Source organism: Electrophorus electricus, chromosome 11 (genome assembly GCF_013358815.1).
Source record: "Electrophorus electricus isolate fEleEle1 chromosome 11, fEleEle1.pri, whole genome shotgun sequence".
NCBI classification, from domain to species: Eukaryota; Metazoa; Chordata; class Actinopteri; order Gymnotiformes; family Gymnotidae; genus Electrophorus; species Electrophorus electricus.
The window spans coordinates 11,635,651-11,652,162 of record NC_049545.1 but is presented as its reverse complement, the minus strand read 5'-3'; the positions used below and the strand labels follow the sequence as shown (position 1 = coordinate 11,652,162).

Genomic DNA, 16,512 nt, shown 5'->3' with positions numbered 1-16,512 from the left:
TAGAGAAAGTTTAGTTAAATGCATATGTTTTTTTGTAAAGTAGCAGGCTTTTCAATAAGTTTCTCTTGCCCTGTATTGGCACCATTTGTGTTAATGCATTTATTTAGACACGTGCTTGAACATCTTACATTCCCCAGCTGACATCTTGGAATCTAGTGAGTTTCTAAAAGAGATGTATGCCCAAAAAAGGAAAGTTATTTAGCAGAATGTTCCATTCTACAGCACACAGCATTAGTAGTGTGTTCGTTTGCTGCCGGGGGTGGGGTTGCCGTCTTTGAGAGAGGGAGGTGGTTGTTTGTAAATCGACGGCAACTGCAATTCGTTTTGCCGCTGACCTTGAGGGGGCTTTGCGTTTCTTGAAGAAGAAAGCAGAAGCTGGCGGTAAACAAAGTTCACTTCTGACAGATGGATTGAATGACAGAGAGGTTGCGGGTGCCAGAATAGCCCTGGCAGCGGAGGAAATGTTCAATGCGGTCCAACAGGAGAGGAGGTGTGAACAGGTGCGGGTCTGCTGAAGGAAAGGGGACCAGATGGAGGAAGCCAGAGCCAGTTTAGTTAAAGGAAAAAGGGTGGGAGGGAGCAGCACACGGGAGGGGGGAGCATGCAGAGAGAGAGAGGGAGAGAGAGAGAGAGAGAGAGAGGGAGAGGGAGAGAGAGAGAGAGGGAGAGAGAGAGAGAGGGAGAGAGAGAGAGAGAGAGGGAGAGAGAGAGAGAGAGAGAGAAGCGTGTAGTAGGGCTGATAGGAGCAGTATTAGGAGCAGTTAGGATGTAGAGTAAATTGTGTGTGTGTGTGTGTGTGTGTGTGTGTGTGTGTGTGTGTGTGTGTGAGAGTGTGTGAGAGAGAGAGAGAGAGAGAAGCCGATGTGACTTGCTGGAGCCCGGTTGGACACTTTCGTCTCTATGTTTTTCAGATGGACGGGGGAGTGTGTGTCAGTGTGATTGACACTAACTGCAGTTCAGAAAATGCAGTAAAACATCTGAGGTTTTGTGTGTGCATGTGTGAATGCATGCTTGTGTGTGTGAGGTGTGTGCGTGTGGGTGCATGTGTATGCTTTCTATTTATTCATTTTTTCCTCATATTACTTTGGCCAAAGGCCAGTGTGCCACTAGAACACACACACAGTTTTACTCTGATATTTCAGTTTCAGGGAGAGAAAAAAATCACATTGTTAACTCACTTGGCATTTGGATTATGTGCTGAATTTGTTATGAGGTAATGAATGAAATATGCGGGCATTTATCAGTTCTTTGGACGTCAATTTTATGGTGTACTAACACTGCCCTAATTCTGTACTATTCTCCACTGCGCTGTGCTGTCATTTAGTATAAATCATGCTTAAATAATTATAGCACATGCATGTTTGTTAGCGGATCTCTAATGAATATCGGCAGTATGTTACAGGTGAGAATGAACACTGAACATGAGAATGACCCTTCTGTACCCTGATACTCCTAGCGTAAATTCATTAACATGGCAACTTCATTAAGATGGCAGTCATGCCATGCTAGAGTGTTCACTTTTGTATTCACTTGTATTGCATCAAAAGGCCATTGACACTTGAAGAGGTTAAATCTTGTTAAGCTAGTCATGCAGCACAGTAATAAGATTGTAAGCCTGAAGAACAAATATTTGTCTGGTGTCATCCCATCGTTTCAGTTGTGCGCCTGCCATGCAGGGCGAGCTGTACTTTGTAAAGTTTTCCCTTGCACATGTATTACCATACAAACGGTGGCAAGTCTTCTCCTGTACTGTTGAGCGCTGATGAAGCCAACCGGCTGACTCCAATTTGCGCACATTTTAGGAACGGTAGCATTTGGTCATTTCTGGCGTGGGACCACGCTGCACCGCGGGGTGCTGCAAACTCTGCGCTCGAGCGGTCTGTGGTATTCCAAATCAAATGGGCAACAGCTTGAATAGTGCCCACTTAGGCCCTCTCCCTCACCAGCACCCAGCCACGCAGCCCGATTGGGCCGCTCGGTGCTGCTCCCTACCAGGCGGACCCGCCCGACCCAGTTCCGCCCGCCGACCCGAGCACATTAGGCCTCGCTCACATCATTACCGCCAGTGAGCAAACACGTGCAGGCACCCTCGCCGACCCTGAGCAGGGAGAGAGAGCACGCGACCCGGTGGAAGAGGTGGCCCTTCCTGCACCGCCACTGGTGGAGCAGGCAGGGTGCGCACACAGCAGTGAGCCACGGTCCGCCTCCGATTCTTCCCACAGGCCCGGCTTTGACATTTGTCTTTTGTAAATTTGGGTTTTTTCGAACAGCACTGTTCGTGTTCAGCAGAAGAGCGGTTTGTAGCTCGCGTCTGTCCGCATATAGGTCGCAGCGTTTTCACTAATCGCTGCTAAATGTTTTTGCATCATTAGTAAGAGCATATGGTTTTAGGCAAAAAAGAAATAAACAGTCCCGCATTCTAATAAGCACTTTCCCTGATTCTTTTATTAGAAAAATAGGATTCTACACTTATCAAGTCTTAATATTGAGTCTTAATTGACTATATTGTGTTAAAACAAATTGGTGTACATTATGCATTTTTCTGTCATTTCAGGACAGTGATATTTGTCGTAAGCAAAACATTGAAGATTAGAATTAATTCCATGTATGAAGATGGTTATTGCTGCCTGGCATTTCAAGAATGCATTTCAGGTGTAGAGGTTGGAATGTACAGATGATTTTGGTGAATGGATGTAGTACACAAATGATTTTGCTGGATGATTGTGGTGGGTGTTTGGAGTGTACAGATGATTGTGGTGGGTGTTTGGAGTGTACAGATGATTGTGGTGGGTGTTTGGAATGTGCAGATTATTGTGGGTGGTTGGAGTGTACAGTTGATTATGGGTGTTTGGATTGTACAGAGGATTGTGGTGGGTGGTTGGAGTGTGCAGATGATTGTGGTGGGTGGTTGGAGTGTACAGATGACTGTGGGTGTTTGGATTGTACAGATGATTGTGGTGGGTGGTTGGAGTGTACAGATGACTGTGGGTGTTTGGATTGTACAGAGGATTGTGGTGAGTGGTTGGAGTGTACAGAGGGTTGTGCTGGGTGTTTGGAGTGTACAGAGGGTTGTGCTGGGTGTTTGGCCCCTCTCATAGTGGGTGGAGAAGAGTTGAAAAGTGTTGGTCTGTCACTGTTTGTTGCCAGTGGACTTTGGGCTCTGTATTTTAATGACTGAGTCAAAAGTGAGAACTTAACAGTGACCTCTGACGAAGATGAGATGGCTACTATGAGCCTTTTCAAAATATTCTGCCAAATTCCATGCAAAAGTCACCATCCTATATAGATTTCTTTTTAATTATATGCATTCTGCAAGTGAAAACAGTATAATCTAATTAACCCACATAAAGACTCGTCTGCAGTTTGTGTTCTTTATGTGCTGCGATACATATATCTGTTTGACTGCTATTAGCGGCAGTCGTTGCTGGACATGTTGATACAAGGAGAGCAGCATGGGATCAGTAAGTCTCTGAATGTAAAGCTATTAGTTTGATATAGGAATGATATACTCTAATGCCTCATCTCCGTATCATAAACTCTCGTTCACATAACCTGTTTAGTGCAGCATGCAAAGCCATTAGCCTCACAATGGTCTACCTCTCTCTCTCTCTCTCTCTCTCTCTCTCTCTCTCTCATGTCCAGACACTTACACAAGACTCGCCAGCCAACCCCCCCCCCCCCCCCCCCCCCCCCCCAAAAAAAGAAAGTGTTCATCGGAACTTTCTGGCGGTCTGTCTCATGCTAATTGGTCGACAAACACCACCCGCCCTTCCTCCACCTCCCCCCTCCCCCTTCGGCCGCCCCCGCACCCCCGCGAGTGGCTGGGCCCCCTGGAAAGCCGCGGTAACAAATGGCTGGCTGCGAGGCCTTTGTGAGCCCCTGCTGAGCGCTGGTGTGGATGGTGTTTTAGGCCGCTGTTCAAGCGCAGCAGGGGCCCGCCGCTCTCCCCTGCTCTCGCTCTCTCTCTCACAGCGCTTGCGGGCGGAGCGCCTTCACACTCCAGACGACAGCAGGCCTGCAGAGACGGTCACTTCTCCAGCTACGTTCCAAACCCAGTGTGCGAGAAAAGTTTTGGGCTTCGCTGTTAATTAATGCACTTTGACTTTGTGTGGTTTGTTTCTTTTTTTTTTTTTAATTATTTTCTACATTTTTTTTCCAGTGCCTGTCCCTCTTTGAATGTAGCTATGACTTAAAGATAGACGGACTAAGGGCAGGATGACAGTTATGCAGTTAATAACAAGAGCAGGGTTTTGAATTGGTAAAAAGTTTGTCTCAAATTGGAATCATTTTGAACAGTTAATGTACTTAGATGCAGGACAAGAAACTTATTTGCCTCATGTCAGTAACTCTAGAAACACTCTAGAGACACTTATAGACTCTTCCATGTGTTACATATTTTTGTAGCTCACTAACGTGCGAAGTGAATTACCTCAAAGAACACCACATACACCATGTAAAGTGTTGTACATCTGCTCCTCTCCGTCTCTCTCCCTCTTTCCTTCTCCCTCTGTCATCCTCTCTCCCTGCAGGCAGGAGAAGGAGACAGCAGAGCGCCGTTGCGCGGAGGACACGGCCGCTCTGACCTTCCAGGCACAGCGGCGCGAGCGCGAGCTGACACAGACGCTCGGGCAAATGGAGGCACAGCACGAGCAGAGTGGTAGGTATCCGCCGGTGCGCGCTGGCCCCGGCCAAAACAACCGCCCAGCCCCAGGCCCCGCCCCCTCGCGCAGCCTGCCGGCCGGCGGCCAGCTCCGTGCTGCACGGGATGGCATCAGGAACACCTGTAACCTTTGGCTGGCCGGAGGGAGCAGATGCTCGGCGCTGCTGCGTGTCGGAGCTACGTATCAGTTAGCATTTAAAAATGGAGGGTGGGGGGGGGGGTGGGCAGCACTGCCCACTGTCTGTTGATTTCAGAGTGCTGTTCTCACATCTGTTGCACCATCTGGATCGGCGAGTTTATTTACCTGTGTTTAGAGAAACTTGAGGCACGCGGCTTGCCAGAACAAAGCACGGCGAAAACAAAGGGCTTCTTTTTGGCGTGGCTGCGTAGCACACATGTTGTCTAAAGAGAAATGACATCAGAGGCTCAGCAGGAAGCTCTCTGGGCTTATGGAATTAGTCCTTTAATACCACAGACCACTTCCCTCTCTAAGCATATAATGGCCACTCTCACAAGCTCATTATTTTCCCTGCCTGCTCTCTTCTCTCTTCCACCTGTCTCTCTAAATGAATTGGTTTTTAGTAGTTGTTTAAGAGAGAATCGCCTCTAGATTTTTTTTTTTTTTAACTCGGTCCCCTGTCTGTTTTGACTCCAGTTTTCTTTTTATCCTGTTTTGTGGGTGTGTGCGCTAGTGTGTGTTTGAGTGTGTTTGAGTGTGTGTGTGTGTGTGTGTGTGTGTGTGTGTGTGTTTTTTCTCCTATGTGGCCTACATGGGCCCAGCCGTTTTCAAAGCGCAGCAACTCATTAAGATTCCTTTGGTGAACTTTTCATCAGCTCCTCAACTTTGAGTTAATATAAAACCCAAGCCCATTCTTTTATTTATGCATCCGCCCACTGCTTTCTCTGTCACTTCACCTCACTGTCATACCATTCACATGCCAACTCTAAACATCCACTGCTTAGCATTTACTCTGTTTACGTAAAAAGATTTGTCTGTACTCTGATATTTAGTTATATATTCAATATGTGGTATTATTTAACAGAGCTAGATCACATCTGCTATCAAAAAAAACCCAACAAAACCCTCCACTATTTGTCCTTTTTTTTTAAAGAACTTTATCATTATGTACTATAATGTGCTTGGGATGAGGCCATCAAAAAAGTGATTTAAAGATAGTTATCATGAAGCCATGCCTTGTGTACATAATTAGGTGTAATAGGATTTTTAATTTTTTTGCTAATTTTGTGTAAGATAAATTTAAGTGTATCATCAAGTCAATACAGTTGTTCTGATTGAGGAAATGAAAATAAAAACCGAATGCAGGGGGATTCATCACCATTCCTAAACCGGCTCAAAGGAGCAGTCCATTCCCGCAGGCTGTCGCTACGGAACCCACATCAAGAATCTGAAGCCTTTCACTAAGATATGGGTTTAAATCCTGCTTGCACTGATCCTCATTCCAAAGTAGTAATTCAGAAATTCAGAAATTCTGAACTGAATGTGGAAATGCTGTTATTCATGTGCTAATTCCTATCCATTCACATAAGTTCTTCTCAGTAGCAGTTCTGTATCTTTGTGCCTTTAAACGTATTTCATAATTTTCATATTTTTTTTAAGACAGACTTCCCATTGTTGACGTGTGCATGTACAGGAGCTGTTCCAGACAGCAGTACAGTAGATGGCAGTACACACCTAAAACTTTGGGTGTCTCTAATTTTGCTAACACTAATTCCACTGTCTTTGTTCATAATACGTTTTAGTTACTGCCTGCTGGCATATAATGTGGGATGTTTGTGATAATGTTACTACTTCTTTTATAATTACTAATAATAATGTAGCTAAAGAGATGAGCTACGTTTCCCAGCTCTTTGCCTGACATCTCAGACGTCGTAGCATTGACACTTGCATGAGAAATACCGTGCATTCAGTGTCAGCCTAGCAATAGGGACTGCTTTCCAGCCAGAATTACTTTTGCTGTGCATGTTGAACATGGCCTGTTATTTTTGCTAGTATAGCAAAACGTGACGTTCATCTCTCAGCGGTGGGGCTGCCGTGCGAGTGGTCCCAGTGAAAGGACTGGTGCTGGAACAGCCTGCTCAGGCCTCTGTCTGTGCCCTGGGTCATCCATGACCAGGTGCCTGCGTTTGCCCACACTCGCATACTGGCAGCAGGTCATTGGGTTAAGTTTAGACACTACAGTAATAACCACCTTAGATACTTATGTAATAACGGAGAGTTTACGGCACTGAGAACTGATTTACATAAATAGGTCAAAGCAAGTTGACTTAAATTAAGAAAATAAATCAAAATAAGTAAACAAAATAAAACTATAAATCAACAGCAAAAAAAAAAGAGAAAGATATTGCATGGCAGCAGTAAAACCCGCACCACTGAAACAGACATATGCTTGGAACAATACCAGGTTTGGAAGATTTATCAAAGCTCTTCGTTCTTCGGCTTTCAAAAGACAGTCACTCCTTAAGCAGACAACGATCAAGCACGACAAGCTTAATGTTACATTAAGATCCGACATGAATTCTGCTGACCTTGTTTCCTCGAAACACAACGAGCAGCATTCTTAGCGTTGAATACAGGTGCAGGAAGGACATTTAAAGTGTTTGCTTTGATTGCAAGAACCCCTCAGATTCTTGTGTTTTGTTATTTTCGCTGTAAGTGGCTTTGTCGTTCACTCTGTGGCTTGTCGCTGCATAGTTGCAGAAACGGATGCCTTGCTGAGCTCTCAGAAGGGCCTGATTGGGAAGCTGAAGGAAGAGTGTCGATGTCTTGGCTCAGAGCTGGAGGAGCTGACCCTCGCTAACAGGCGAGTAGCACTGCATGTCCTTCAGCGTCACTGCATGGACTTAGGACTCATTTTCCTGTGGTTGTATCCTCAGCTAAAACAAGGTTGGGCAACTTTTCCCTTTACAAAGGTGTTTATATCGTCTTAGACGTCTTGAACGTGAATTAAGGATGAAATGTTTTTTCAGAGCTAAGATTGAAGGTTTCTTTGTCACAGGTCAAGAAAAATTCCCAAACCTGAATATGCCTAAAAACGTCATACAGTCAGTCGTGTACCAGTTTGGAGGGTTTTAAGCAGTCAGGCAATACAAGTACCATTTTAAGTGCATCTGGCCAAGCCACGCAAGCAACTGCACCTTGCTTACCCTATTTTATGCTCATGCTGATTTTTACCATACTCCATGGCTTCATATGGCATGGCAGAATGTGAGGATGATATATAGCACGGAGCTGTGTGCAGTCTGTTATCCAGAGCGTGGCCTCCTGTCTGTGGCCTCCTGCTCCAGCCCGCACCCCAGTCAGGGACCTGTCACTGTACGCTGGCACACGGCAGCCTGTCCCGTGTCCTGGCTCTGCTCGCCGGCCATCACATGCGCCTCTCACCTCAGGCCTCTGGGGTAGTCAGCTGTTAAAACAGCGTAGAGCGCATTACTCACATCGCAGCCTGCAATCTGCCGCGGTCAGCCGGCCCAGCTTGGGAAGGTACAGACCACTGCTGCTCGGCCTCCTCTCTGCTACATCCCCCCTCCTCGCAGAGACAGTCAAGAAGACACACAAAGAGACGCCTTCCAGCGAGCGTAACTGTGCAAGCATTTTGTTAACATTATTTAGGCGTTCCGTATAGCAGCAAGCAGTGCCATCAGGCTGAACAAACTCATTTTGTTTGAGGAGACAAGGTAACAGAAGATCAGTTTTCATCTTTTTCCACTGAGCGTTACAAAGCAGTGGCGGTTAAGATAATATCTTCCAAAGTCTCCAAAGTATTATATTGGTGCAATGATATATGATGCCGAGCTCAGTCTAATGCTGAATTAACAAGAGCTAAGACTGACCTAACTGGAAGATCAGGCACTGTGCGACTTAAAACCGATTTGTCATTTTGTCTTCAGTCATTTTGTCTTTGCCTATGCAGAATTGAGCACAGGTCCTGTAATTCGTCTGCATATGCTCATGTAGGTAATTGTATGTTGACATGCCAGCTTCACTCATCTTACATTTATTCCTACATTTTGGGTGGATTGATTTTCCTTCATTAGCTTTCATCCCAGAAAAAGAAAATATACTTTAATATTTAAAACCTGAATGAAGACGCTTATAATTGCTTTCAAAAGTGCTTTAAATGTTTTTGCAACATCAGTTTAAACTCAGTCAGTGATCGGTAAAGATGGCTTAAAACCTGACCAACACCGACCCATTCACTTCTGCAGCTTTGACTTTTACCACTGTTTGACAGTTACCACTGATTGTGTGCTAGGACCTTGTTATTGTCAGCTATAGCACCCCAATACATCATAAGACTACACACACCAGAGGATGCCTTGCCCACAATCCCAGCAGTGCAGAAGACTCCAGTAGACACATTATGCTCTTCACTTACAGTCCCATGTTTAGACGGCCCACTGAACGTCTGCTCTTTCACTGTTCTTTCTTGGAGATTTCTAGGATTGAGTCTGAGGGCCAATCATTGAGTCACTATGCTGCATCAAAAGTCATAAGATGCCCAAATACTAATAACTTGTGATTTTTCCAGTCCAATCACACAGCACTCCTTCCTGAATTGTAGGCGGTTCTAATGCAAAATCCAGTGCCAACTGGCTTTGTGTCATTTAAGACTGATGCTCTGATGAGAACACATTTCAGGCACTTGGAAGGGCAGAGCAGTGGAGCAGTACCTGCTCACCCGTTTTCTGTTTGCCACCATCCACCGGTCTACACCTTTTGTGGCACGCTCACAGCCACGCTCGTCCAGTGCTCTGCAAACCATCATGTGAACTTCGTCTTGCAGCATCCTTGCTGCCTGTTTTGCATCACACATCTCATTTTAATGCTCTTTAAATGAAAAATCAGAGAGACCCCCAGTGAATATTTGATTTTACAAAATCACAAAACGACATTGTCCATGTTCAAGTGTATGTGTAAAAGCATTGCTGTAGGTATCATGAGTGATGTAGGGGTGTGTATGTGGGGTGTGTGGGCATACAGGGTAGAGGTGGAACAGTTGTCCTTGGAGAAGCAGCACCTGCAGGACAGTGTGGAGAAGCTTCAAGGCCGCTGTCAAGAGATGGAGGAGCAGTGTGTGCAGCATGGGAGAATGCATCAGCGCATGAAACACAGGTATGCATGTGCGTACACACACACACACAAATGCACAAGGGCATTAACTCCACTCACCTCAGGTTCAGGGCTTCAGTTTTAGGAAGAACGCAAGAAAGACCTTAATAAAACACCTGCAGTCTTTTGTTTTCAGTGAAGAAAGTATGTTTGATTAATCCAGGAGTGTTTTTGAACTATTTCTGCTGCATCTTATAGTATGCACTATACTTCTGCTTATGAGAGATGTATTTTGGACACTGGTGCTCAAAAGCTGCAAATTCAAATGCAAATACAGTTGCACCATGTGTTTGCACCGTCGTATCCGTCAAGAACTTCAGGTCAGTGGGAAGGTTGAGCAGTTGTGTTTCACATTTGTTGCTAAGCAGAGATGAAGTCCAGATCTCTCCAGTAAGGCTGGATCTAAATCAAAATGATCATACTGCGTTGTGATCCTGAATGAAACCCTTACTTGGTCTTATGGTGCTGAAACACTGTAGAGTTTGCTTCGCACAACTGACTGCCGCTTCTCACCAGAGTGTCACTGGATGTATAGCTGTTTGTGCAAAGTGTCCTTGGGTTCCTTGAAAGGTGCTATATAAGTGTCACTTCATTCATTCATAGGTTACATGGCAGAAGGCTCTCTCTTGTCACTACCTGTAACAGAGGAAAATTCTAAACTTAAATAAATGAAGCTTTGTTTTCTACCTCTCAGTGATATCCAAACTTGAACATAGGCCTGTGTCAGTACTGAGCGATATCACTCCAGCAAGACTTACATGCCTCAACAGTTATTTCATACCCTTGATGACCAAAGTAAGGCACCCTTTTAAAGCGTGGCATGCCAGCCCCTGCGCCGGGCAGCAGCGAGAATGCCATGCACGGGCTCTGTGCGCTGGGACATGCGTGGCCCTGCCATGCAGGGCAGTAGGGGCATCTGGCACATCGCCCGAGTCAGCACGTGGGCGAAAGAAGCAGCGTGGGCGTATCCACGGCAACTCCAGCCCGAGCTGGGCTTATGCCGGGAGCACAACATCCGTCTGCTTGCAGCATAACCCTACATATTGTTCAACACCCACTGCCTTAACCCTGCACCCAGCAAAGCAGGAACGAATGAATAAATACAGGAAAGAGAGGGAAAGAGAGAGGGAGGGAGAGAGAAAAATGGGAAAACAAGTTTAAAGACCTTCACACCTGTTTTACTAAATATTCTTGGTTTCATTATAAAGAAATTAGATTTGCTGTATTTGCAGAGCTTTGAAGTAGCCCAGTCAGGCAGTCCTATGGAGAGGAAAAAACATGTACTGCCTTTGGGATGTGATGTAACTTGATATAGTTTGACTCCACTTTTTGGTTGTTTATTGATTTGGGGGTTTTTTTTCGGTTGTTTTGATTTGTTTTGACACATTGTATTTAAATTGAGTTATGCCTTAAAGGGCTTACACATCCATTTTCTTTTATGAAACATTGATTGAAGAGAAGGAGAAACCAGTTTATTTAGAAGAAACAGACATGCATAAATTGATGCAACTAACAATAACAAAATTAAATTGTTTGATCCCTGAAATGGTATTCAGTCTAAAAATTATTAGTACAAGAAAAGCATCAGTATTTTGTAAAGAGAGGGAAGAATAGGCTTCCATAATAATATATTGCTGATTTGATTTTGTAATATGGCATTTTAAAAAGGACATTTTCAGTCTTTGAGGTTCAAGACTGGAAATGATTGGAAATTGTGTTAATCCACAAGCGATGTGTAATAAAAAGACACTTATGACTTTTAAGATTAAATGAGATACTTTGATTATACCTCGAATGTGTCCACCAGAGGGCAGGGTCAATGTTTAGAGCTTCTAGATATTTTTATAAAGTTGGTCTTAAAAATCTTGCCATCTTTAGACACAGCATGTCAGCTGCATCAGGAAAGGTTAACAAGAACAGGACTGTTGCCAATGATAGAATTCACTATGCAAACAATATGCTGTTTCACCATTCAAATATGATGAGAGCACATTTCAATATGGGCACATTATGAACAGTATTAACACATTACAAAAAGCATCACATAATGTTCCTCCCACTCCTTCTGTCCTCAGTAAGAGCCGAAGCATCCACTTGTAAAATGGCAAAAATCTCAATAAAAGAAGAATAAATATCAAGAGTAGCGATAAGTAAAGCAGAGGATAAAGACTGTCTCGCAGGGGAGACGATTTCAGGAACTGGCCAGGACATGAGCAGAGTATGAACACTTCTGTTACATTTTTTAAAAACTGAGAAAAATCCAGCTGGCCCTGACTTTTAGAAGCAGTAAGTTGCAATGAACTTTTAACAGATTATTATTATTATTATAACAGACATAAAAGCATACATATTGCTTTGCTAAACCGAAAGACACTGGAATAATTCAGAGTCATATTATTATTTGTCATTTTATTGTTTGTTTAAATGTAAATAAATGGTTACTTTAACTACTGTGCTGTCTTTGTCTGAACAAGCCACCTTTATCTTTATCCTGAACGAAAGTGCCAACTGTGCGTTATGAAATGTCATTCCAGAGACGTGTGGAAGTCAAATTGCAGGCCATGTGAGTGAGAGGTCTGGTACCTCCTGTTTGCTCTGCACAGTGGGGGCCTCCGCTCTGTAGGGTACTTCTCCCTGCTGCCCGTGGGTTAAGGTGTTCGTGTTAATAAGCTGGTGCAAATGGCTCCGGCATACATGCAAATAGCCGGGGCCCCACCTCAGATATTCTTGAACGGGCACGCAATCTGTGCTGCGAAGAGCCACAACAGCGTGGCACGCATGCAACATTTGGAAAATCAGCTTGATTTATTTTTACCATTCGAGAGCCAACGCCAAGCAACACAGGGGTTTTCGGCACACAATGTTTCACTCCTGCACATTATTTATTTATTTCCCTCGTGGTATTTACAATTTTTTTTTACATTTTTTTGCCCAGAGATTAGGGTGCGATATCATAGAATCCCAGCCAGTGAGATATGAAAGGGGTGGTGTGTTGGCCAGTGATTTTTTTTGTGTGTAATAGCAACGCCTTTATAGAAGACATCAATAACACATATGCATATTAATTCTATATTTATTTCAGAAATGCGTTCTGGGCACGAGTTCACCGTACTCTACGATGACTGGCATTTTCTGGGTGGAAACAGATTTTGAAAAGTAACAGTCACTTTATGAATCAAAATATCCATTTCATCACAGCGACACAGTTCTTTTACTAAAAAAAAAAAAACAAAAAACATCATTTAATAATTATCTACAATTTTTCTCATTTAACCAGTAATTTGTTTGTTTTAGGCTAGTAGGGCAAATGATAGATTGCAAACAGCAATCAAACCAAAATATTTAACTGTATGAATAATGCAATGTGATTAGAGTGTTCATAATAATACACTTTTTAATAACTGGAATAAATGTTGCTGGCACTTCTGGCTAGTTGCTTTGAATAATTTTTTAACATTAATGAAGCCAGAATCTTGATTTTGTACCCAATGTTGTGCCTGTTATTTTTACTTATCTTTTCATTTTTTTCATCTTCCCTTGTTCAGTTCACTAGAATGCATACATTTTAAATAGTGTAAATAGTTGCATTTAAGGTGGTGGTAGTAGTAGCACTAACACCACTACTACTATTTATAATAATAATAATAATAATAATAATAATAACTACTACTACTAATAATAATGAATGTATAAGTTCCTGTTTTATGTTTTCAGACATTAATACAGTATAACCGATGTTATAAATATATTTCCAGTTAAACATTTGTAAAGCCAAATGCCCAGGTAAAGGTTCTCACCTATGGAGTACTCTACAGTGGTGACATCAGTTTGTGCAAACTCTTTCTTTCTAACTACTTCTAATACAAGACAAATACATATGTTATTTTGTAAATGTATTTTTGTAAATTTTCTAAATAGATGTGTAATGTGAGATTTTCTATGTGGTAGATTTTCTATATGTGCAAAAGAAACATGTCCACAAGTATTTAACATTGGCTTAGTAATGCATCACCACATTCGTTTACACCTACGGTGAGCAAGTTTTAAAGATGAAAATGATTTTTGGCAATTCACCCTTTCACATATCTCACTCATGTCGATTTCAGTCCCTGTGCACATAAGTAGCTCAAACCCATACACACTCAAACACACACACACACATACACACACACACGCACACCACATCTGCCAACATGCTCCTTTACCAATTATCACCCTGTCTCATCAACATACCATGTACACATACACACACACACACAAAAAAATAATAAAAATAAAACCACAGAGACACAAACACAGTCCTGTCCCTTAAAGGAGTGCGGTAATGTGTACGCAGATGTGTGGCTAAATCTACAGGCTTCTGCCAGCCATATGGTTCCATAAAAAAGATGTTGGTGGCGTCTGGATGTGCGTGTGGTGGCGCTGGGATGAGGGGCCATGTGTGCTGGGAGCTGGGGCACTGCTGAATAGGCTGGAGGAGATGGTGTAATGGAACAAATGGCTGCCTGCAACGGGGCCGGGAACAAGCACGCCGCTGCCGGGGAGATGACTGAGCCCCGGGCTAGTGCTGCTTCAGCTGGTTCCCTGCCACCCCCACCCCCTCCTTTACCCTCTTACAGCAAGTGTGTGTGTGCGCGTGTGTGTGTACAAATCTAAGGGAGAAGGAGGACACACACACTCTTATATAATTCTGCCAAAAGCAAGAAAGCTCGGTAAACTTTTCACTTGCAAATGAAGTTGGCAAGGAGCGGATAAGATGCAGCATGTGTGACGTGGCTTAGACTTGTCAGTGGTTGTTTAGCATCCCTCTGTATGATGAATGTGGTCGTATCTGTGGGAGATCTTGCTACGTTTTGCTGAAGCTTGCTGTTCTTTTCCTTTCTTTGCCCTTGTCTTTAACCTAGTTTTACAGTGCCCTTTTCTGGTTAATTAATTTTTCCTGCATCTCCTTCTGATAGCTTTGAGCCAATTCTTGTATTTTGGTTGTCCTCGTTTTGAAACAGATCCAGTGTAAGACTACTTCAATTGTTAATTTTTTGTCCGTATAAATAACTGCTGACAGTCCTAAAAATATGTCAATGTTTTTATAGCATCTAGGACCATTTATTGCATTTGGATGGGCCATTATCTGATCAAATAGTTCTAGCAGCCGGTGATCCAGTGGCACTCGGTTCAATGTGCTTTTTCTTCAGTCTTTAGTGTTTACCTATTTAGCCAAATCGTTTTTTTTTCCTCATCTAGGCACATGTGCTGATGTCAGTGAATGTGCAGACTTAAGACCTGGTCTTTGGCTTTTTGGTTCTAGTCCCTGAAAACGCTAACCCCCTTTGCCCTCTCTCCACCTCTCCCCTACACCCTACACCTCCCATCTGCAGCCTGCCACATTCAGAGACTTACACTGAGATTTAGAGTCTTAGAAGTGGGTGTAAGACATCAGACTTTGTTGGTATATCTGGCTTCAGTTTTGCCAAATATAGGGCAAGGAGTGCAGATCACATGTCTGGAGCTAGGGGGCAGCATCGGGCCTCTCCACCCTCCCAACACTCTTCAGCCCCTCCTGGAGCAGCTGTCCCATGCTGCCGGGGGCCGCAGCTCTGCGGCCTGCTGGAGGAGCAGGGTGGAGATCTGGCTTTCCTGCCGCAACTCGCGTGCCGAGCTCGTCCCAAGGCAAGCTGTAAAACATTACGCAGTGCATCCATGCGCGTCCCGTCTAGCGCTAGGCCCTCGTTTATGACAACAAAAAGTGCTCACCATGCTCCTTTAAAAGGCCCTTTCAGCAAGCTTTTATGAAAATAACAGCCAAATGTTATTGTGCAGGTGGTATTGCATATAGTCATACACATGCACACAGCAGTACTGAATGGGAATTAGTTTGTTCTAGTGTTGAGAGTTGTGTAAAAGCCAGTGTAAATGTCCACTTTGTGAGTTATATTTCAGAGAATGTATTTCTATGGAGGAAATTATCATTACACACTGTAAAATTGTTTTAGCATTAAACATCTGTCTAATATTTAGAGCCAATTTGATCTTTCATTATTGGAGTCGTAGAGGGCATTCAATGCTGATTTTTTTAAATTTAAATATTTATGTAATTAATGAATTCACTTATTTATTTAATAATGCATACATTTCTTATTCTGAATATAAGTACGCCTAAAAAGGCTATAGTATTATAAGAATTAAACTATAATATGCCAGTATTTGATATTACCTGCTGCATAGACTACACTGCTGAGCTGTTAGGGGTTGGGGTTAGGCTTCTCATTTCAGTTTCAGTAAACAGCCATTTTCTTCTGGTGTTCTGTGTGACACCAAGGACAGCACAAGCTCAAACATACCTGTAGGTTGCAGGTGAAGTAAATGGACACCACTTCCTTAAATTCAGTTGTAAAAAGCGTTTGTGTAAGCACAAAGGAATATGTAAATATTTCAACCCAGAATTTCCATTTCAATATATCCCTATTATAATCTGGCAAATTTGTTTAAATTGATCTCTGGTTTAGTTAGCCAGATTTGGTCAGAGCTTGCCAACTTCCTGGCCTCCGTGACTAGTCTACATTAGGTAATGATGTAAACTAGCATGGTGAATAGCATCCTGATGCAGCCTCTTTTGGGGAAAGGGCTGCCATTTTGGGTCAACCCATCTGGCTCTGACCAGGTGGGCTCATTAAAGACATTCAGTTGACAGCAGCCTTGCTCATGGGGGTGAAGCTGCAGCCAT

General features: G+C 43.4%; 1 protein-coding gene across 3 annotated transcripts in view; it reads left to right on the top strand.

Moving 5' to 3' along the window:
* Positions 1–16,512, top strand: part of sdccag8 (SHH signaling and ciliogenesis regulator sdccag8) — a 43,940-nt gene that overhangs the window by 17,704 nt on the left and 9,724 nt on the right. For 2 of the 3 annotated variants that reach the window (XM_035531837.1, XM_035531838.1), the window contains 3 exons: positions 4,530–4,657; positions 7,374–7,482; positions 9,663–9,794. In XM_035531837.1, the coding sequence (XP_035387730.1) occupies positions 4,530–4,657; positions 7,374–7,482; positions 9,663–9,794 (369 nt within the window). Of the gene's footprint in view, positions 1–4,529; positions 4,658–7,373; positions 7,483–9,662; positions 9,795–12,873; positions 13,371–16,512 lie in introns of those variants that run through there. The other variant, XM_035531839.1, reaches the window with a different exon arrangement.